Below are 22251 nucleotides of genomic sequence, written 5' to 3'. Positions count from 1 at the left end.
TCGATCGCATATGGATCAATTGCGATTACAATCGTGCAACACTCTGATTCGCGTTCACATTATTCAACGATTACATAATAAAAATTTTTTTAATAATATGACTCAAGGATTATGTGTCTTAAATTGCTCAAAAATTCGTTTCTGAATTACCAGGAGTTAATAGGAAAATATATTTCACGAGAAATTAGTCACAGTTTATCCTTCAACAATATAGTAAATTTCCGATAAGAGCACATAATAGATATTTGCAATATCAATAGAAAAATAGAAGTAAATCGTATAATACTGTTGTAACATCACCGTTTTTAATATAAAAGTGCTTGCTGCTGATTATTGATGCTTTAATTTCTTCTCGATGATGAAAACCTCTTTCTTCTCATTCTTTTCAGCGGGAACGTAACATGTCAAAATTAAGCCGAGAAGTACCAAGGAAGTTCCACACCACCAGGCCAATGATGTAGATTCATCAAACACGATGAAGCCTACAAAAGCCTTTGAAAAACAAAACACATTAAATTTTACATTGTTGCAGAAAATCTGAAAAATTGAATAAAATAGTAAAATGTTATAGAAAATATAAAAATATATTTGTATTACATTTTTAAGATTTGAACTCTGAATAGTTTCAACGAAGAAAAGATATGTATGAGCATGTAGATTTTGTTATATTTTATTTTATTTTTATTTCACAATTTAAAAATTAAATGTAAATATAATATCTTTTGCAATATAATATATTAGTTATTTTAACATAATGTGTTATACATGATGATATTTAATTTATAATTATATAGCTCAAAATTTAAAGATTAAATGCGATTGCGATCTTGAGAGACTTTTGCACTGTCTCTTTCTGCAAAAAAAAAAAAAAATAGTTAAACTAATCCAATTGACCCGGCCAAGTAAGATAAAAAAATTTAGATTAAAAATTTAGGAAAGTTTTGATTATTGTATTATTTCAAAATATATCTTTTATCATTTACAAAAAATTATATTTCGCCAATGATCTTGAATTTATACATTGTAATATCACATTATAAGATAATGTCGCATTTTTCAGAATCAACTAGATTTCGAAATGAGTATTCTTATTTCTGAGATATGTCACTTTACGAAACATTGTAATTTTCATCTACACATAGAGATGTAAATAATTCTTTTTTACAAAACTAAAATCTTTTCTTATTTTTGCATTTGAATATCTCTTATAAAAAAAAAAGTATTGAAAATTAATGAGGCTGACGAGCCCAATATCTGATATATAGAACGAATGATATATGACAAATAGACAGCTGCATTTATTTTTCGAAGACTGGTAAAGTCGGTAACGTTTTTATATTCTCACAAATCCAAATTTAATCTCATAAATGTTTAACTTCGCCGACACAATCAATATAAGGTCACGCTACCGACAGGGTGTGGATTAAATCAATTTCCGTAGAAAATTACAGGAATATTACAATTTGTAAAGTCGTCAAAGATATACGCCTGATTTTTTTTTTTATTTCTACACAATAGATTAAAAATAAAATAATAATATTAAAATCGTAAAATTTTTGAAAATTAATAAGGAGAACGTATCTAAATGAAATAAATATAATTTTTAGAAAATTTCGAGAGGAATATATATTCTTTAGAGAAATGGCAAACATAATATTTTTATCGATCGTGTAATAATTCCGGCATGTACGCATAAAGTGCACTACTATCTAGATTGCGTTTTAATAGCATGTATCACATCGTATAGCTCTCCGTCAATCGCCACGTAGCTGTGCACATATAATTGCTATGACCGCATTGTGCACGCTCGCGGAATTGCGTCTAGTTCGCGAAACAACTTTCACTCATTGCGAACCGACTCTCAGAAATATATTAATTTGATTATATTGTTGACCATAGAGACGAACAATTGCGCGGCCTGACAAATCTTCTTTTTCATAAGTTACTCTCGTATGCCATTTCATTTCGCTATATTTTGTCAAAACTTTTTATAAGCATGAAAACACAATGTTCTTCCTAACTTAAATTAACGATAAATTTGTCAATTGAAAATCGATTGTTTTTTTTTAGCGTGATATCAGGGAGATCATCATTTTTCAATTTATGTATTATATTTTTATAAACCACAAATTAAAATTCTGTTAAAGCATAATCTCTTTTTGAAATCAATTGAGAAATATACTTGCACTGTTACTATATTATGTATTTATTCTAGTTTTTAGTTTTTTTTTTGTCGCTTGTAACTTGAAAATAACTATTAAATATATCGAAATTTTCGTTAAAGAGAGATTTTGAAATCCATGAAAAATTCATTTATTAAAGTTAGGATTTAGATTAAGATATTGCACACTTTATATTATATTTATTAACTTGTTATTCAATGAAAATAGGTATTATTTTTATAAGATTAATAACTCACAGAACAAACATAGTTTGTAGCTGCACTGGCGACCGTTACCGGCAAAGAGGATCCGCTGCCATGAAGCGCTTTGACAAAAAACGTACATCCCACGGTGTTGCACACGATCATAAAGACCAGAAGCGCTCCTTTTAGTAATAACTGCAACTTTTTGCAAGAGAGAAAATAAATATACAAACATTACATTATTCTATAATAATATTTCATCATTTATAGTCTCGAATCTTCAAACGGATAATCTATTTTTAATTCCTCAATTTTCGATCGCTCGTTTTATCTATATTAATATATGAATTAATTGCTTTGCAAAAAAAAAGAAGAAAAAAAAGAAAGGTCTCTCAATATATATTTTCTCATCATTATTTCCAAATATCGATTCCTCGTATATATGTCGCGCAGATCAACAGCGTTGTTTTTATTTTATTCGATTCGAATATCTGCCGCCAACTCACCAATGACGATGCGTTGTTAGCGCCGGCGAGCTTACCCAGGAGGCTGCCACCGGTCGCGAAAACGCCAGCAACGATCGCAAGATATGCCCCGCTTCCGCGATATTCTTCCATATCGGTAGCTAACGGCAAGGTCTGGATTCAGACCCAGATGTTGACAAAAAAGAGAGAGATGATTCGATGAACGGTATGCGGTGCCTGATAGCCGGTATCCAAAGTCGTTTGCGATACCTACGAAAGAGAAAGACACATGGTACGCGATAAAATTCGCATTTTTATCTGCTTGAAACGAGGATTAAATAGTTTGACCGACGAAATAGTGATATCGAGCGTGATCGGATGAATGATGGCGGACGAGCATGCGCTCTGCCGCTCGGCGGAAATACGCATTTGCAGTCAAATAAGAGCAAATAATTTTTTTTTTATTATTTCAGATTCGATAAAAGATATACAAAAATAGAACATATGAATATTTTATATTTTACATATTATATTATTGAAAATTTGACAAGCATTAATTTCTCGGTCATTCGTTCGATGTTTATTTTTTCTTGCAAATTAATTTGCATTATTATTATTCGCAAAGTATTTATGTATTTTTATTCGTATTTATATATATATATATATATATACAAAATACTTAAATAGATTAAAGCATATTATTTAAGCTCAATTTACTACATATTTAGCAAAAAGTATAATTACAAGGAAAAAGGGCAAAAAATATAGGTGCATGTAAAAAGTACATAATCGCATGCGTGATACTCATCTAATTCTCATGACACACATAGACGTGATAACAATAATCTTTTTTTTTTTGTTACCAAATTTTTCGTATATAATTAAAAATACATGTTGTAGGAACGCGGAAGTATATACGTGAAAAATAGAATGTAATCTATAAAGAAATGTACATATTAATCATACCGAGGCAATCTGACACAAAAAAATATGGCAAGAAAGAGAGAGAGAGAGAGAGAGAGAGAGAGAGAGAGAGAGAGAGAGAAAACAACACAGTTGCAGGAAACAGCTCCAAGCTACGTTTCAAAATTCATCGGAGCGTAACTCCCATTCGCTCTTTATCATTAATAAGTTCTATCGAGATTGAGAAATTTGACGTCGCGCGAATAAGAAGGGGAAACGATACCTCGCTTATCGACCGGTTAGCGCATAATGCAGAACGGTTACGTAAAAGCGTCTCGTTTTCGCGGCTACAGCTTAGCCGTAAGCCGTAAGCCATAATTATTGTCGGTTGTCGCAGGTTGTGAGCGATAAGTGATGAAAGCACCGCTGCCGATCGCCTGATCACTCGCGCACGAGGTCGATGCCGATCGGCGATCGCGCTAAAGGCCATTGCACGTGAAAAAATTTTAGTCGTAATCGTAAGACCGTAAGCAAATCAACCAATCACAGTTAAATATTCTAATTACGTTGTTAGAATACTTGATTGTGATTGGTCGATTTGCTTATATGGTCTTATGATTACGGCTAAAATTTTTTCACGTGCAATGGCCTTAAATCATGCTTCGGCTCGACTTCGGCCTTGGACGGGTGAGCTGGGACGAGCGAGAGCGCGCGTATCCGCCGAGTCGGTTCGTTCACGATGCGAACCAGATGCGAAACAAGCTTGCCACCGGGATCCGATCAGGCGCGGTGAATGGTGACGCGAGACGCGAGTGACGACACGAGGCGGGACGAGAAGAGAGAGGCGAGAGTGGCGAGACGAGCGTGCGCGGAGCGCGGTGCGCGGGCGTGATTTCTCTCACAAGGTAGTTTAAAAATGGCGAACGACAGGTAGACGTTTCCGTCGGCTGCACGCGCTGCCAGGTACGGGAAACGCGCGCGCGCGCGCGCGAGTGTATTCTCACTAGCGGCGGTGGTATCGTCGATCGCGGCGGAGACGCGTCAAAATCTTGTATCGAAATCTGAGTGAATTATGGCGTAAATCATGCGACGAAGGCGCCAAGTGCGACGTGAATGAAGTCCGAGTCACCTCATCACCGTCGCTCGTCATCACATTCCGCTGGCGTGATTGCAAAGCGTGGAGGGAACGGGGGAGGAAGGAAAGCGGACCAACCATCGCCGCCGCATGTCGAACCGCGCGCTCGCATACGTAAGTAAAGAGAAGGAAAAAAAATGCTATTCACCTGGTTGTTGATTTTCCACGGCGGAAAACTCGATTGCATTCGATCGCCGATCTCGATGTTTCGCTTCCCCACGGAAAATTTATCCTGCTTTCCTATTAGAGAGATCCTGCGCGTTACGCACCGCTCATCCTGGCCTTGATCGCACGATGGCTTCGGTTTCGGCTTCGGCCTCGCCGAGCGATATAATTGGCAGGAAGTAAGATCCATCCGCGCTCTCGCTTGTTTTTCACTGTGTGCCCACGTTGAATCGTTTGCCGTACGAACGAGGAAAGAGTGCGATGTATTCCTGTGATATTATTTTACCCATTACCTAATTCTAATGATTGACAAAATAATGTGCAAATAGATGCCAATTTGATAAATAACAGCATATTTCCCATGTATTTCTGCGGATTGATTATGGAAAATTGCGCATAGTAAAATATTAAAAATGATATGCTCTTCTATTTTAAAATTAATTTCATATATATATTTCTTTTATATCGTAATACACACACACAAATATTGAATTTTATAAAATATTTTTCATTTCCTCTCATGAATCTTTATTTTTTTGAGGAAAAGTAAATATGTGTGATATACATTTTGAAGGAGTAATAGGCAAGATGTTTGTAGCATTTATAAATTATATCCAAGGAATATTAAACTTATGTTGCCAATAAGTTAAAATGTTTAAATATATAGACTCTTATGCATATTACCTAGCACAATGTATTATCTGTTGAGAGATTTAGATAGAATTTGTTACATATGCACATTATACACAGCATATATAATCTATTTATTATTAAAGAATTTTGTACATTACATTATGTTTAATAAAAAAAAGATAAAGGTTTCTGCAATAATGGAATAAAACGCATAAAATAAGAAACTTTGAAGTGTATATGCATATTGCGTTGATTATAATTTGATATTTTCTTTTTATACATAGAGAAATTGATTTCTCTTTACGAATTGGTATATTATTTAATAAATATCTTATTTTTCTACATAAATATAATTATTTTTTAATTTCTTATTTGCTTTTCTTTTTTATCAAATATTGTCATTTTATTGTTATTTTATTTATTAAAGAGATTTCGTTAAATATTTAAGATAAATTTTTATTTTCTAATTCCATTCATAGAAATCTAACAATCTTTAAAAAAAAAGAAAAATTAGTGTCAAATTACTGTTTCTAGTTTACCGTTTCTAGAAAGCTTTTTGTCAGCGTGTCTAAACATTTGTGCAAACATTTTATGTTTACTTACCTAAGTACCTGATAAATTTTGCAGAGCACTAGAATAAAATGTGCTATCATTCCTGCCAGATAACTCAGGAAAATCAATCAAGTTGCGTATGTATTGTTGAAATAAATGAAAATTCTGACATCAGAATAGTGTCCAGTATTTGTACAAAAAGATCAAATTATCTGAGAATGAGATCTTGGCTTTATAGCTGTAAAGGTAAAATCTGTTTATGTTGTTTTGTTCATGTTACAGAGCCTTCTAATTATTATATTTAAATGTTTTTTTTAAATGTATAGTTAGTAAAAACGAAACATAAATATGAAAGATTTCTAATAAATTTGAACATGATTTATAAAATTTATATGCATCTCTTTCCTGGAGCAGATTTTTCATTTTTTTTTATACAATTCCATTACGTGTGCATGTATATATGTATGTATGTATAAATAAATATATATGCTTACATTTAATGATGTTTTCTTCTTTGTCTTTGTTGTAAACAGGTAAATATACCTGCACAAATTACAAACACATAACAATGGAACACTCAGAGCTAGTGGCAGAAATGGTACATGTTGAAAGACTGACAACACAAGAACGTTTACATTTGGCACGTCATCGTAGACTACAGCAATTGAAAGTATGGAGACAACGTGAAAAGGAATGGTTACGGCATCAAACTAGGCATACAAGTAACAAACGGCACATATATTTTAGCGATAGTGTTATGTTATTAGAAGCCGCTGCAAGAAATGATATCGATGAAGGTAAGATATTTTATGTGTACATGTTATATGAGAAATATAAAAATTATCGGCTAGGAAATATAAATATTATTATGTTAAAAACATTTGTTTCTTTTTAGTAAGACGACTTTTGAAGAAAGGTGTAAATCCCGACTCAACAAACGAAGATGGTTTAACGGCGCTGCATCAGTGTTGCATAGATGATAATGAAGAAATGATGAAGTTACTTATTGAATTTGGTGCTAATGTAAATGCAGAAGATAGTGAAAAATGGACACCATTACATGCTGCTGCTACATGTGGTCACTTACACTTAGTTAAATATCTTATTGCTAGAGGTGCAAATTTATTAGCTGTTAACGCTGATGGCAATATGCCATATGATATTTGTGAAGATGAAAAAACATTGGATTGCATCGAAGGTGATAAGATTCTTTCTATGTGCTGTAATATTTCCTTAATATTTGAAAGTTTTCATTTTCAAACATATAGTAGAAATAATAAAGTATGATGTATTCATATGAATTATGTTCTTATAACATAGGAGAGATGGCGAGGCGAGGAGTTACTCAAGAATTAATAGATGAAACAAGAGCCTCAACCGAGGTTCAAATGTTACGCGATTTGCAAAAAATTGCTTCTTTAGGAGGTGATCTTGAATATAAGGATCATCAAGGGGCCACACCTGTATGTTTTCCATGTCTTTAATATAAGAAAAAAAATTGATTAGTAAATTATTTACAATTGCTATAATATTAATTATATTAATTTTTATTCTTACAGCTTCACATTGCAGCGGCAAATGGCTACTTACGAGTTGTAGAATTTCTTCTTGATCAACATGTATCAACAGATGTAGAGGACAATGATAAGTGGCAGCCGGTTCACGCAGCTGCATGTTGGGGACATGTAAGCTCAATATTTTTCAAAACAAAACAAAAAAAAAAATAAATATTACTTTAATATATTGTATATTTTATATGTTATGTTATAGTTGGAAGTACTTGAATTATTGGTGCAAAATGGAGCAGACCTAAATGCAAAAAATAAGCATGATGAAACCCCTGCAGGTAAAAATTATCAATTTGTTGATCAATTTATATTATGATTTATATATAATTATTGATTTATATTATATGCATCTTGTTGAATTTTTTTCACCATCTTAATAATATAATGCAGATATATGCGAAGATCCAGAAATTAGGGAGAGAATAATGGAATTGAAAACGGAACAGGAGAGTAAACGACTTCGTGAAGCACAGGGACGGAGAGTACGCAGATCGCAGAGTATAAATACGCGGACGCAGAGCGTGCGTCGAACATCCATACGAGACAAAGTTCTTACTACTAAAAAAGATGCTCAAGAAGAAGCACGTTTTAGGTTACAAGCACAACAGGTATATCAAAATTTCGAGGACTAAAAATATCTTAAATATTATTTTACTTTTTCCTCTTATATATATATAAGAAATCAATGCTGAATATTGGATTTTGAATGTAATAAATGATTAATAATATCAAACATATTTCAGACATACGTTGGTGCTCCTGCACCTAGTATTCCACCACTGGAGAATAATGCGCAGGAAGTAGGAGACCACGAGACTGATTCTAGCACATTGCCGCCAGCAGTGCGAAAAGGTCCCGAAGGAAAAGACAATGAGTCTTTTCTTCATGAAGATGTTGATAAAGATTCAGGTACATTCCAAATGTATTCTTACTTGCAATGGTTGTGGTTCAGTAGAATACTGTAATAAATGGTAGCTTTTTATGCAGAGAGATTTTTGAAAAATATATATTTCGATCATGTCGTGATTCAAAAATTGCACATATGTATATGTATATACATATACATATATATACATATATATATATATATATATATATATATATATATATATATATGTATATATATGCACACATATCATACTCATTTATCTCATAAAGTGCAAAAGAAACATAGGAAAGTATTTGTGAATATAAAATTAAAAAAAATTGTATATATATGATATATGTATATCTGTTACATGCTCATTAAAAATAAGAGAGAATTATTGTTATGCTGAGAATAATAATAATTACGAAATTTTATAAATATCGTACTTGAAGAGCAGACAGTAAATTCGAAACATAGAGAGACGCGACTTTAGATATATCAAGAAATAAAATTTTACTCATCAATAGAGAGAGAGAAGAAAATTGAATAATTTTGAAAGATTAAATAGTCCTAAATATATGGATTGTATATTAATCTGTTAATTGCAAAATCGCCATAAATGTACTCTGTTAAACTCACTGTGTTAGCTGTTCGATTATTTACCAGCTTTTTCTTTTTTTTTCACTATTGCGTGCTCCTGAATAATTGCGAGGTTAGTTTTCTACGTCACTTTCCTATTTCTTTAAAATTATTACATTTCACGATTTCTACAATGCATTTAATTATATCTTTTTTGTATCATATACGTCACACGATACACCAAACGTTATTTGCTCATAGTGTACGTAAAATATCTACGTGTGCTACGCATAAACGCTCTAAAAAAAGAAAATGTTAAAATATACATACACACACATATACACATCACATCTCGTTTTATCTACATCCAATTTCTTTGATAAGGTCTAAATGATACTGGCTTTCTTGGCATATCTTTGTGGACCGCGCGTTAGCAAAGCTTAGCGGCCACTAATAAGCGCAATATAGAATAATAATCAAACGAACGATATTTATTGTAGATATGTCGAATTGTTTCTATACTTTCTTACATAAACTGGAGCCTAATCGATTTAGAGAACTCTACCATATAGAGAAGTAGAACGCACAATACGTAGAATTTTAAAACATATTATTCTTTCTATACTCTCTTTATATATTATATATATATATATATATATATATATATATATATATATATATATAATATTATGTGCAAGTTTTTTTTTAGAATAAGTATATATTTAGAAGACTGTTACTTTTTCACATTTGGTAAACTTTCGTCGAATAATGCGCTCACATAGTATAATGAGCGAATTTGGGCCTAAAGCATGACTTAAAGTTATGATCGAAGTTTTTACGAATTTTATGTATATTCGTTATCAGATTCTACATTTTCGAAATGTATTGAAAGTTGATAGCAAACTATCCGCTAATCACTAAATGCTTCATATCTACTATATTATTTATCGTATTGGAAAAAATGACGAAGAATTATATTATTTTCTTTTTATGTAGATTCAAAAAATAAAAAGAACATATCAGATATATAATAAGATGATAAGCCATTGGCGGACAACTTATCAATAGATCTTTATATTTACTTTTCCTAGATAATGATTGCGCTCTAGATGAAATATTCTAAAATTCTTCACTTCTGCGATAAGAGATCCCAATGATAGATCATGTTCATTGTAATAATAATAATGCGCAAGTATAATTAGATCAATCTTTTGTAGTAACTGTTAAATCATTGGAGAAATTATAGTAAAAATGTGAAAAGACACAGATATATCATAGTCGTTTAAACACAGTTTCCTGTAACGTAACAGCCGTGTTTGCCATATACATATCGTCTTTCTGTCTCTCTCTTTCATATTTATTAGTTTTGCTTGCGTAAAACGCAACTACTTATAATCACGTTTATTATAAATATCATTTAGTAATATACTGTGTACGTACACCGAGATGTGCATATGGTGGTCCTACTTGATGCAATGTTTTCAAAACGCTTGTTGCTAAAAAGAGCATGTCAGAGGCTTGGCGCATGAGATTCATAGTTGACATCTTCGTTTCTTTTTTTTTTTTATTGTAATCAATGCATAGGAATAGAAAGTGGGGTAAAGGTGGAGGGACGAAAAAATGGCGATTGCGTCGATCAAAAAAGTCAACATACTTGACGCGGGAGGGGTAGTAGCACATTGGATTTTTACGTGTTTGCCTGACAGCAGTGACAGGGCTTGATCAGCCGGTCGGCAGTCAGCAGCAGTCGCCGATTTACGCTACAGACAGCGATTCCAACGGCAAGATCAACATACATGTGTCCGTTGTTTTCGTCAAATCCTTATCAGATCTGAAGAAGCAACGGGCGCAGAATCGGCACATATCCGGCGGCTCGTTGGACGCTAACGGAAATGGGATCCCTATGCCGGTTTCATCCATCTCCAATTCCGATCTCAGCGCTGATGACTTTACGCAACGCTTCACTGGCAATACCAGTGAGATCGTCGGCGACAATCACACGGAGAAGAACTGCTGCACCGTCATGTAACGCATTTATTTACGTAAACCTCTTCCAATTTCGTTTTTCCTCGTCTTCCTCACATTATCACGCGAAAACATTAACACACTGAATGTTTGCGCTTCTCACAAAAAAGAAAAAAAAAATGAGAAAGTGTTCCTGCGATTATCTTTTAGTATTTTTTTCAGAGAAGACTCAATGCGTGTGCTGTGTTCTTAAATTTTTGCAATTTTGCAAATTGTACATACATTCAATCCAATTTCGAGTCGTAATTTTTTTTTAATTTTATTTAAATATTATATACATAGCGCGATATATTTGTACATTTGAGATATATGTATGTATACATCGCAAATAATATCCGCAGCATGTTGACAGCTTTAAATTCGAGATAATTATCGCGCTGTTCTGATAATGCGCGAACGGCATGTACTTAAATCTCGTAACAAAATAGCTTTTTCTTGCAATTATCAAAATCGTAAATTGCAGCGTTTAAATAACCTTCATGCCAACAAACGAGAACACCTTAAAAACTACGATAAAGTTAAAAAAAATGTACTTACACATTCACAGAGATATTTTCTAGCATTAGCATAGCATTTTCCTTTAAATTATTTACAACTCTTCAATGCCTAAAACGTTTAAGTATTGTACAGACTTTTACTTTTATTTATTGCTATATTAAGAGAAATGTATAGATTATACAGTTTAGAGAGTAAGAAATGTGTATTACATTTGTAGAGATAGTGCTTGGATACGAATTTTTTTCTAATATATCTCCATAAACAGGTATAAGACTATCAAACAAACTTCCAATGTTTTCTATGACTGTAGTTATAAGAGGATTAAGTGAAAACTGTTTTTTATATCAATTTAAAGATTATTTGTAAATTTTAATATCTGGTATCTATCAATATTACAACTATAGACTTCACCGTTCATCGATTTTAATTTCTTCGTTCTACGTATACGTATAACAAGTCACGTTTATTACATTTATGATTTACAACTTGCGCTTGTTTTGACGATGTTTAAGGTGTTTCTACATTGTGCATCGATATATAAATTTTACGTAAAAAATTTATGTGTGCGTAATGCCAGATTCAACAATCAAAATGAACTACAATAGTGACAAATTTCAAAATACTCACGTATGTGCAGAATTATGTGTAGAATTATGTGTAAAATGAAATAATCCATTTTGGCCAACAGGCATACACGTATTTTTTTTGTATATTTCGTGTCAAACAATACTGCAATTTTAAAGAAACCGTTTGATGGGAGTAAATAGTACAAATAAACGCTCGTACATTCCTCTGCAATAAATATTGTCAAATTCTGCATGATTCTCGAATGCGATCGTATTTCGTGATTTATTCTAAATTTTGCAATTGCGTTAATCGTAAAATTTTAATACTGCCATGATTATTTCAATGTAGTAAAGATATTATTTATACTTGGTTTGAATATCTATGACGAAGATTGATTTCAATGGCTGTATTTTAAACGAATTTATGTGACATTTATCATCTGTTATTGTATTGTAATATATATATAGTAACGTTATATATACATATAAAAATAAAATCACTGTATATATGTTATCTTATATTTTAATATTATTTATTCTTATCCTCAAACATGCGATATGTATCAAATTTCATATGTACTCTTGATATACAATTATCTCTTAATTATAAATATCAATTAATTTTTTCTAATATGTTACCGACTTGAGATGTCTGTAAGTAATTTATAAATATACGTTTCGTTATTTAATATTTTTCTACATACTTATATAAATTGTTTTCATTCTGAATTTTCTGTTCTATGTATGACATGTTACAACACATGTATTTATGTATACGTACTTTAAAATATATAAGTAATTGCAATATTATGTGCACAAAATTATATGATATTCTCACAGAGGCGATTTCTTTCCTCTTCAATTGTGATATTTTTATGAATCATTCCGACTTGTTATCAGCATGAGAATGCGAATTCTGTTTGCGTAAAACCAAGCGCTTAGCAAGCTAGGAACTGAATAGTGACTGATAATAAAATAGTCATGGTGATACGAGCTTAGCGACCAGAGAAGGAAGATTACATCAGTCAAGTCTCAGTTGAGAACTGATTTAATCAAACATGTGCATCACTTGTCTCTTCTGATGCAACAATCGCGCTCTATTGAACTTTATTGGAGTCATCAATTGGCAATAAATAAGAGCATACTGTTATTAAATATAATATTACTTGATATTAAATTTAATTTAAAAAATCAATATCCATAAATTATTAACTAGATTATCTTAAAATAAACATCAATTTATTTTATTATTCTTTCTTTTATATAATATTTTTTTTTATATTATTGTTTGTATATTATTTATTTTATATATATATATATATATATATATATATATATATATAACATTTTATAATATACGAAAGATAAACATGAAATTGTTTTTAAAAGACACTACTTGTGAGAATCTAGTGTCCTCGATCAACAGTGTCCAACAGTTACGAGGTCAATGGCGTCTGGTAATCATATTCCTCCAGCTGAAACGTGACAAATTTATAATATCATGTTACATCAGACAAATAATTATTCTCGTCGAAATGCGTGAGTATCTAAAAATTTCTTTCAAATTGTAACAACAAATTTTCGAAATGTCAAATCATTAAGGATCATTTTTTATGCTTTTATTCACAAAAATTAGAAAAATTTTGGAATTAATAATTGTAAAATGAATTATATACACATACATATATGCATAGACAAATTTCATTGGAAATAATTTGAATCTCAAACAATTATCCTCAATAAAATTTTTGTACTAAATTAATGGCTCTGGTTTGGTTCATAAAATGATTTATTTTTATAAAAAAAAGAAAAATTATGTACGAAATGAGTGAATAATAATTTGCCTAATTTGCCCAAACTTGTTGAGATATAATAAAATAATTGGTCTAGATATATTTTAATTATTATTTCTAAATATTTAATAAAATATGTTGGAGTTTCCTCGCAAAAAAGGAAACCGAGTAATATAACAAATAAACAAATAAGACAATGTTTGATGTATATATTATGGAAGTATTAATTGTTCAGTTTACATTTTAACTTGTATTAATTTAAAAAATATAAATAATTAAAACAATTGTACAAAAAAAGATATATTTATTATCTTATAAATATTAATAAACTATATAAAATATATAATTAAAAAAAATATGTATCTAGTAATTATTTTATGATGTAATTATTTTCATAGTATAACATTCGTACAATTTTTCAATTGCAACTAATCGGAATAAAATTAAAATCAAAAGGCTCAAACTTAAAATCTCAAAATGTGAGATGTCAAAAACTTTAAAATATTTTATTTTTATATTTCATTTCACATATGCATTTGCAAAAATGTTCAAAAGTAGACAAAATAGAGATTGTGTTTAACAGCCAAAGCATAGAATGTTTAAAAATAATTTAAGCAGCTTATTAAAAGATAGCTAAACATTCGGTAGAAGGACTCAAGGAGGAATTAACGGATGTTTGTACAATAAAAAAAATCACGAATAAAAATAAAAACGCGCAATATTTACGAAATTAAAGTAAATTAATGAACAAACGAAACACAATTTATAGGACGGGAATAATATAATATAAATAAGATGCAAATTATAAAAGAAAAAAAAACGCAGACGTTTCAGTCCTAATCTGGACTCTCTTTCGTGTTAAAAAATAAAAAGTGAGGTATAAAGAGCAATTGATCAGTGAATAAAAAATTTAGAAAAAGTTGTCAACAATATAAAATACCATAACGGATTGGTTGTTAAATGTATTAAATCCCTCCAAAGGCTTCACAGTAAAATTCAAATCTCATTAGTCACTACAGAGGTGTATTAAGAATTTCAGGCAGAAAATACCATCAACGTATAAATTATTCGATTTCTATATGAAAGCTTTTTGAAAAATATCCGATGAAATAGGACAAGACAAAGAGGAAACAAAGTAGAGGTCACTTGCTCTTTCTAAAGCTGAATAGAAAGAGATAGAGCTCTACTAGAGTAATTGCTATCTCTTTCCTTCCTCTTTCTTTCGGCCGGTCATATTTTCCTATACCTGAGCGTAATCTATACGTCGATGGGAAATATAATTGATATCAGTGAAAAGGATAGCTAATAAAATATAGCTAGCTTAAAAATAAATATGGAACCAATTCTAATCAAGTATTTAAATACGTTTAAAAGTTTACATTAGTTAAAGCTCATATAATCTGGAATTTTATTTTACGTTTTATTCTATCGCTGATTCTACTGCAAATTCTGTATAATGTAAGATTATAACACGCCATATATACATATAATAATAAAATCTCTAAAAAAATTTTTTTTAGAAAGTTATGTACGCATTATATACACATTACAATAGAATATCCGCGAGAATAAAACATAAAGTAGTAAATCATTTCTTCTTTATTCAATCTCACTTCGTATATTAGATAATCGTGCGACTCATTTGCGCTTTTTATTGTTAGTAGTATTGTTTTTTCTTATTTTTCTCTTGTTTTATAAATCAAGACAAAATAAAGGAATTGTATGATGGAATTAAAGGAATGATAAAAATAAAATTCTCGAATAACACATCAAAACGCTTGCTAATATATGTATATATAACTCAATAGTCTCTTTTTTTTTTTGGAGTCATGTGATAAAAGAACAATTTATTTATTCCCAAGTTAACAAGTGTTTAATGTTATTTAAGAACTTTACTTTTGCCATTCTCTTATTCCGTCATATAATGGCTTGTAAAATGAGAGAAAATGTAAAAAAAGAAAAAAATATATCTATTCAAATGCACGAACGAATCGCATATTCATCTAATATTATAGAGTGGGAGAATGAAGAAGAAACGATTTGGTGGGGAGAGATATGTCTGCTTGTGACTTGTGATAGCATAAAAACTGGGTGCTGTCCCTAACATACCGCAGTAAGTTTCACTCTAATTCCGTAAGGAGTCTAGAATTCATTTCGAAAGGGTTCGCATTATCGTCGAAGACAGTTTGGCTCGATTAACACAAGGATAGTTTGATAAATTTTTCTCTCATCTCAATCATACATCGAATTCAAGGTAATATTTAAAATAAAGAAGTTCAGTTTTTATTCTATTTTTTTCGCAAAAATGTCTATATATAAAATGTCTACTGTGTTTAAATATAATTAAAATAGTTTTTAGCATAAATGAGATTTTTTTTAGTTGAGATGTTTAAGCAACGATTATCAAGTAATTACATTCGCAACATTTATAAAATTCTATTAATGTGCACTTATCTTTTTCATTGCCCTGTAACACTAATTTGTTTTCATAACCGTAGAATAATTATAATAAATGTTGAAAATTAATACTTTCAAATTTCAATTATGTTTATATATTTTATATTGATTTTTTTCCTAATATACTATGTACTTCATACAAAAATAAAAATATTATATGTCCTATATACTTATATATTATTTGTAATACAACATGTTCTCCACAAAACGAATGAAAGAATATTTATAGGATTAGATGTAATGTAAAACAAGTACCGCTGGCAAGAAACGTTTCGAGTCTTTCTGAATGATTTCGACATGTTTTGACTTATAAATAATTTTGCAACTTGTAACTTTAAAAAATGTATATATAGTATATACACTGTATCTGTATTACATATCACACATATATTAAGATATTCGCATTGATAAATAATCACAAATGAAGTAATTTTAACTCATAATCATAACGAATCAAATTCAATCAAATTAACTTTTTTTAAATTTCTGAAAAAATGTAAAGATTGCGATTATTTCTAATATAAAGCATGGAAGTTATGATAAATTTGTCGGTATTAAGAAATAACTAGGTTTAGAAATACCTAGAATTATATTATTTTTAATAGAAAAATCGTATTAATTTATTCATAATAAATCGTCACATTTTCATTAATTTTTACGGAAATTTTTGGGTAGTTATAATATTTCCAGTTTTCTTCATTTGTATGATATTATATAAATAATAGAGGTGCGTCAAAGTATTAACTAAATAACGCAGTTATCAAACACAATCTCGTATAAAAAAACTACGTGTATAAATAATATAATATTAATTATAAAATCGCTTGAATACTACGGAATGTGCTATCAGATTTCATCTAAAAATTGTCAGCGATATCGCAATCATTCAGACTGTATAGGACTAAATGTGATGATGTTGTAAGAATTCCATATAAAGATATGAAAATAGAGGGAAGAAATCGCGAATTATTTATGTTGAAAGTTTTAATAAATTGTATCCGATAAGCGTCAGTAGCATTTGTTAGTAATATAGTTATTTTAAAAATGAAATCTTAAATCAACGAAACTCCATGATAATTTTTGGATAGAGAACAGTATTGCTTGTTGATATTGGAACGATTAAGTAACTAAATTGATAAATAAAGTTATCTTCATATATACTTCCGTTCACGTGATACATGCATGTTGATCACGGACAAAAAAAATTAGCTGCCGTAGCTAAAAATTGCGTGTGGTAACTACATTTCATACGTAATATATGCAAACATCTTAGCTGTGATATCTATTTATTAAGTGCAACAACAAACATAGTTAGCTGTGATTCTTATTTATTAGAAGCAACAGCAAACCATTTTGTTGTAGTTTACAAATTTCTTTTGCAAACCATGATTAGCTACGGTAGCGAAAATTTTTTTTTCCGTGTATCTTGCTCTTGAAGCACTAGAAGTACATATATATAATTTTTATAATGTTTATGCAAAATGTTATAAAAACTTAATACAACAAGTATATGTGAGTATCATCACATAAAGTAATTTTATCAATTTTATTAGGACGAGCTATGTTGCCTTTAAAACTAATAATTTTTAATTTACTAGTTTGTTAACTAAGTTATAATAGTAAAATCATTTTCCTTAATTATTTTGCCAATTATTAAGATTAGTCTTAAATAAGAGATTAATTTAAAGATAACAATTTTAAAATAATAATTTTTAGACGCTATAACGAGAGCGGATGTTATCGAGAGAAATTTTACATTTATCGCGATTAAATAAATCACACCTCTAAATTAAAAATTCCAAGAGTGTCACGAGATCCGATGACCACAATCCACACTTATCCTGTTCGAGTTGACGATGTGTTATCGGATCACGATAGGAAATCCGCGCGAATCAAGTGTCCGATCAGTTTGAGAATCAGCTGTGATCAGCTGGCCTGGCCTTCATGCTTGGTAACATACATACACACACACACACACATACACTCCGTGAGGTCCGTCATGGCGCAATGCCGCCTCGTTGACGGCCTCGGACATTCGGCACTCGGATGCGATAGCGTCCGACGAGAACGGTACACGTGACACGTGACACGTGTCGGGAAGCGCGAGACGCGAGTCGCGCCTAGCGCGTGCTTTCCTTCGCTCTCGTTTGCCTGCTCGCTGCTCGCCTCGTCTGCCTCCTTGTTACGCCACATACCACACACCATATACAGTCTATACCGCAATACCGGTTTAACACGTGCTATCCTGCTATCGTGGAAATATTATATGGAGGAGAGTGTATCGAGTGTCGAATCCGTGAGCGGGTATTGAATCCAAACTCGATTCATATCCGAGAATGTCGCGATCTTGTCGCGTTATGTTACCCGTTATGTTACCGTATCTGGTCCGAGCTGTTCTCGCCAACAATTGCTCTATTATGTCGTATCAGTGTGACACGCTCCTCACGTGTCCGATCATTGAACGCAACAATATTTGTCCGTTCAGTGGAATGCCGGGTCAGCTGGAGGAGATCAAGGGCAAGCGTGCCACCTTCGGTATGGGTTGCTTCTGGGCAGGCGATTCTCTCTTTGGGGCGCTACCTGGAGTTATCAGGACTTGTGTGGGCTATGCTGGTGGCACCAAGGAGTTTCCTGTATATAGAAACATGTAATTTTCCATATTATCTGTTATTCAGCACAATTGCAGCTTTGATATTAAAAAATGTATAGGATTGTACTTAATAATTATATTTTGATTGTTTTATATTTTTGTTTCTGATATTTTTGTAGGGGAGATCATACAGAAGTCATTGATATTGAATATGATCCAGAACTAATATCCTATACACACTTGTTGACCTTGTTTTGGAATAATCACGAGTATGGTCTAACAACAAAGATTAAGAGACAGGTATTTTATCTGGACATATTAGTTATATATTTTATAATATATTATTCTCACTAGAAATATATTTAAATAATTTGTAATCTATATCATTAATATTCTAAGTGGAATTTAATTCTTTCAGTATATGTCACTAATTTTGTATCATGATGAAGAGCAACGGTTGTTAGCTGAAAAATCTCGTGAACAAGAACAGAGACAACGAGGCGAAGTTTTTGTCACCGAGATTGAAAAGTTTTCAAAGTTTTACCCAGCAGAAGAGTAAGTTATCATTTTATAATTGTGCGCTTGTGTGTATGCTTATATAATTACTTTTCTTATTTAATAGAATATAATTTTATCGGTTTAGATTAATATCTTCAAAATATATGTAAATTTAGATACATTTTATTGTTCAAATAAAAAAAAGAGTTATTTATTTCATAATTTTAAATATTTTTATTACAATATGATAATAATGTCTGAGTATTTTCAATGAATTTTTACAAGTAGACGATGATATCTAGATGCAAATCTTTTAGCATATTTATAAATAATTATTAAAATTAAGTTACAAATAGTTTAATAAAAATCAATGTATTTAATTAAGTTAAATAATATATATCGTCTTATATACAGCTATCATCAGAAGTATCGACTACAAAGTCATCCATGGCTCATCGAGATAATGGATCTCACCACACCAGAAATCTTGCGCACTTCTCCTTTGGCAGCCAAATTGAATGGTTATATAGCTGGTGCTGGCACTCTTGAACAATTTGAGAAGGAATTACCAAATTTGGGATTAAGTGAAAAAGCAACACAATATTTAACAAAGTATATTATCGAGAATCAAGGCAGTGGTTTGTACTGCTAGCAAAATTAGTAAGAGAACGCGGACATTTTCTACTTTTAGACAACGGCTGAACATACTCGATTTCTTTGCGATAAGAAAATTCAAATCGACGATTTTTTTTTTTTTAGCGAAAATACCTAAATATTTACAGTCTTGTAGTGATATAAGCTTCATCTAAAGCAAAAAATCATTTCTTGTAACGAAATCATAATTTTTAGCTAATTTTTTTGCTACGAAAACCCAATATACTAATATAAAACTAAGATTTTAATTAAATTATAAAGTTATAGTTAATTATATAATATGAGATTAAGATATGATTTCGTTATCTATTGCTATATTAAATTCTTGTTGCATATATCAAGATATTTTAATGATTTATCATTAAGTCATTAAAGAAATTTGTTATTAAATTTGTTATATAATATTTTATTTACACAACGACAATTTCTACAAAAATATCGATTTATATGATACAATGAAATTATGCAATTCTCTCTCTCTCTCTCTCTCTCTCTCTATATATATATATATATATATATATATATACATGGAAAAAATAATACTTTTGACGGATTAGCGTTTTACCGCATTGTACAATAGTAATTTTTTATTTAATTGTGTTATCGAAAAAATATCATATACTTTTGAGTAAATTTTAATTAAAGAAGCTTTATTTTAAACATATATAATTTTCTATATCAATATTGTTATGAAAAGATTATTTTCAAGTAGATTTTAATTAGAGAAGCTTTATTACAAAAATATGTAAATTTTAATCTAAATCTTATAGATAAATGATTGTCTTTCTTTTCATTAAGGAAAAGTCTGTTTCAATCAAAGACAGTATTGTCAACTCGTATCAAATCGAGCCATCAACTTAAGAATATCTCGATATGATCTAGATATGATCTAGCATTAGCTATGGATATGGTCAAGGAGAGGATTTTAATTTCTGATATAAATAAACGAGTTGACAACACATAGGGACATAAAATATATAAATGTAGCGTACAAATAACGAAAGAATCCATAAATTTATAATTAATAGACTAACCTCTGTTAAAATAGCACTCCTGTTTTTTGGAGTGACATTAGAGACAATATTAATGAGAGCAATAAAAATTAGATGTGCTTTCCTTGTCCGACCGTATAATTAGCGAAGAAAAGAAAAAAAGTAAAGCGCTTACCTTTTATATTTTCTGTTTTTTCTATGACGCGTAGATCTATTATATAAATCTATGGTTTAGACATAAGAAGAATGAGTCGAAGAGTTAAGCGGGCAACACACACTTTTGCATAAGCGCATAGCCATAAGCATAAAGAAATTTATTGGTCCACAAACATATGCCTATGAAGCAATCAATTTCCTTATACTTATGGCTATGCGCTTATGCAAAAGTGTGTGTTCCCCGCTTTGCTGACTTTTCGATTCGCATATACTTGTACTTGTGGGTGATATCTTCTACAAATTGAATATCACATATCTATGCTCCAAACCATGCAGATTGAATTGCCCAAAATAACTGAAGTTAGTGTAACTGCTTCCTATAACTGTGATAAGGAAGCTTTTACAAGTAGTTACAAAAGTGATCTATGATTTAGACATCTTAGATATCTGAAGTGTTATATGCAAAGTTCAAATGAAATTTGAACTTTCCCCTTCATTCTTTCAGGATTTCACTGCATGTAAAAAGAATGTTTGAACAATATACAAAACTAACTCTAGATTAATGTTATTAAAAAATTATAGGCAATATATATTTTATATAAAATAAAATTTATTATATTCAAAATGTATATAATAAAAATATTCTTTCAAAATTAATATTCATTTTTAATCCTTTGTATTTATGTGTCAATTTACAATAAGCTTTAGATTTGAGAGTTTTTACTTCGGATTCTACATATGTTTTTTATATTGTTTAATTTTAAAACTTTAGTAAGCTTTACATAAAATA

General features: G+C 30.6%; 3 protein-coding genes across 7 annotated transcripts; 2 read left to right on the top strand and 1 right to left on the bottom strand.

The window, feature by feature from the left end:
* Window positions 1–146: 146 nt before the first annotated feature.
* On the bottom strand, window positions 147–6850 carry LOC126852418 (transmembrane protein 42). Of its 2 annotated transcripts, XM_050597224.1 has the most exons (6): window positions 6712–6850; window positions 6269–6455; window positions 5016–5301; window positions 2872–3099; window positions 2420–2566; window positions 147–492 (listed from the first exon to the last, which is right to left on the bottom strand). In XM_050597224.1, exons 4-6 carry the CDS (start codon window positions 2980–2982, stop codon window positions 331–333), a joined length of 420 nt encoding a protein of 139 aa, XP_050453181.1. In that variant the 5' UTR covers window positions 2983–3099; window positions 5016–5301; window positions 6269–6455; window positions 6712–6850; the 3' UTR covers window positions 147–330. The 2 variants fall into 2 exon arrangements, with proteins under 2 accessions (XP_050453181.1, XP_050453180.1); XM_050597223.1 differs by lacking the exons at window positions 5016–5301; window positions 6269–6455; window positions 6712–6850 and adding an exon at window positions 4016–4243.
* Window positions 4652–12840, top strand: LOC126852403 (protein phosphatase 1 regulatory subunit 16A-like). 2 transcript variants are annotated; one of them, XM_050597189.1, is made up of 9 exons: window positions 4652–4981; window positions 6751–7014; window positions 7113–7415; window positions 7538–7680; window positions 7777–7902; window positions 7988–8063; window positions 8176–8393; window positions 8529–8694; window positions 10939–12840. In XM_050597189.1, the coding sequence occupies exons 1-9, from the start codon at window positions 4846–4848 to the stop codon at window positions 11259–11261; spliced, it is 1755 nt and encodes a 584-aa protein (XP_050453146.1). In that variant the 5' UTR covers window positions 4652–4845; the 3' UTR covers window positions 11262–12840. The 2 variants fall into 2 exon arrangements, with proteins under 2 accessions (XP_050453146.1, XP_050453147.1); XM_050597190.1 differs by lacking the exon at window positions 10939–12840 and adding an exon at window positions 9371–9722 and having other exon boundaries at window positions 4657–4981.
* An 879-nt stretch (window positions 12841–13719) lies between these two features.
* On the top strand, window positions 13720–22118 carry LOC126852413 (peptide methionine sulfoxide reductase). 3 transcript variants are annotated; one of them, XM_050597214.1, is made up of 5 exons: window positions 13720–13860; window positions 19057–19218; window positions 19341–19461; window positions 19580–19716; window positions 20074–22118. In XM_050597214.1, exons 1-5 carry the CDS (start codon window positions 13823–13825, stop codon window positions 20309–20311), a joined length of 696 nt encoding a protein of 231 aa, XP_050453171.1. In that variant the 5' UTR covers window positions 13720–13822; the 3' UTR covers window positions 20312–22118. The 3 variants fall into 3 exon arrangements, with proteins under 3 accessions (XP_050453171.1, XP_050453172.1, XP_050453170.1); XM_050597215.1 differs by lacking the exon at window positions 13720–13860 and adding an exon at window positions 16206–16368; XM_050597213.1 differs by lacking the exon at window positions 13720–13860 and having other exon boundaries at window positions 18295–19218.
* Window positions 22119–22251: the final 133 nt, after the last annotated feature.

This window comes from Cataglyphis hispanica, chromosome 10 (assembly GCF_021464435.1).
Source record: "Cataglyphis hispanica isolate Lineage 1 chromosome 10, ULB_Chis1_1.0, whole genome shotgun sequence".
NCBI lineage: Eukaryota > Metazoa > Arthropoda > Insecta > Hymenoptera > Formicidae > Cataglyphis > Cataglyphis hispanica.
This window is presented reverse-complemented; position numbering and strand designations above follow the sequence as displayed.

What these genes read in the sequence shown, in the direction of transcription:
- LOC126852418 (XM_050597224.1), bottom strand. Translation starts at nt 2,982, where the DNA reads ATGGAAGAATATCGCGGAAGCGGGGCATATCTTGCGATCGTTGCTGGC. An exon ending in CTAACAACGCATCGTCATTG is followed by an intron (nt 2,567 to 2,871) that starts GTGAGTTGGCGG and finishes TCTTGCAAAAAG; the next exon opens with TTGCAGTTATTACTAAAAGG. An exon ending in CTACAAACTATGTTTGTTCT is followed by an intron (nt 493 to 2,419) that starts GTGAGTTATTAA and finishes TGTTTTTCAAAG; the next exon opens with GCTTTTGTAGGCTTCATCGT.
- LOC126852403 (XM_050597189.1), top strand. Translation starts at nt 4,846, where the DNA reads ATGAAGTCCGAGTCACCTCATCACCGTCGCTCGTCATCACATTCCGCT. An exon ending in ATCATCAAGGGGCCACACCT is followed by an intron (nt 7,681 to 7,776) that starts GTATGTTTTCCA and finishes TTATTCTTACAG; the next exon opens with CTTCACATTGCAGCGGCAAA. An exon ending in CAGCTGCATGTTGGGGACAT is followed by an intron (nt 7,903 to 7,987) that starts GTAAGCTCAATA and finishes GTTATGTTATAG; the next exon opens with TTGGAAGTACTTGAATTATT.
- LOC126852413 (XM_050597213.1), top strand. Translation starts at nt 18,908, where the DNA reads ATGTCGCGATCTTGTCGCGTTATGTTACCCGTTATGTTACCGTATCTG. An exon ending in TTTCCTGTATATAGAAACAT is followed by an intron (nt 19,219 to 19,340) that starts GTAATTTTCCAT and finishes ATATTTTTGTAG; the next exon opens with GGGAGATCATACAGAAGTCA. An exon ending in AAGTTTTACCCAGCAGAAGA is followed by an intron (nt 19,717 to 20,073) that starts GTAAGTTATCAT and finishes TCTTATATACAG; the next exon opens with CTATCATCAGAAGTATCGAC.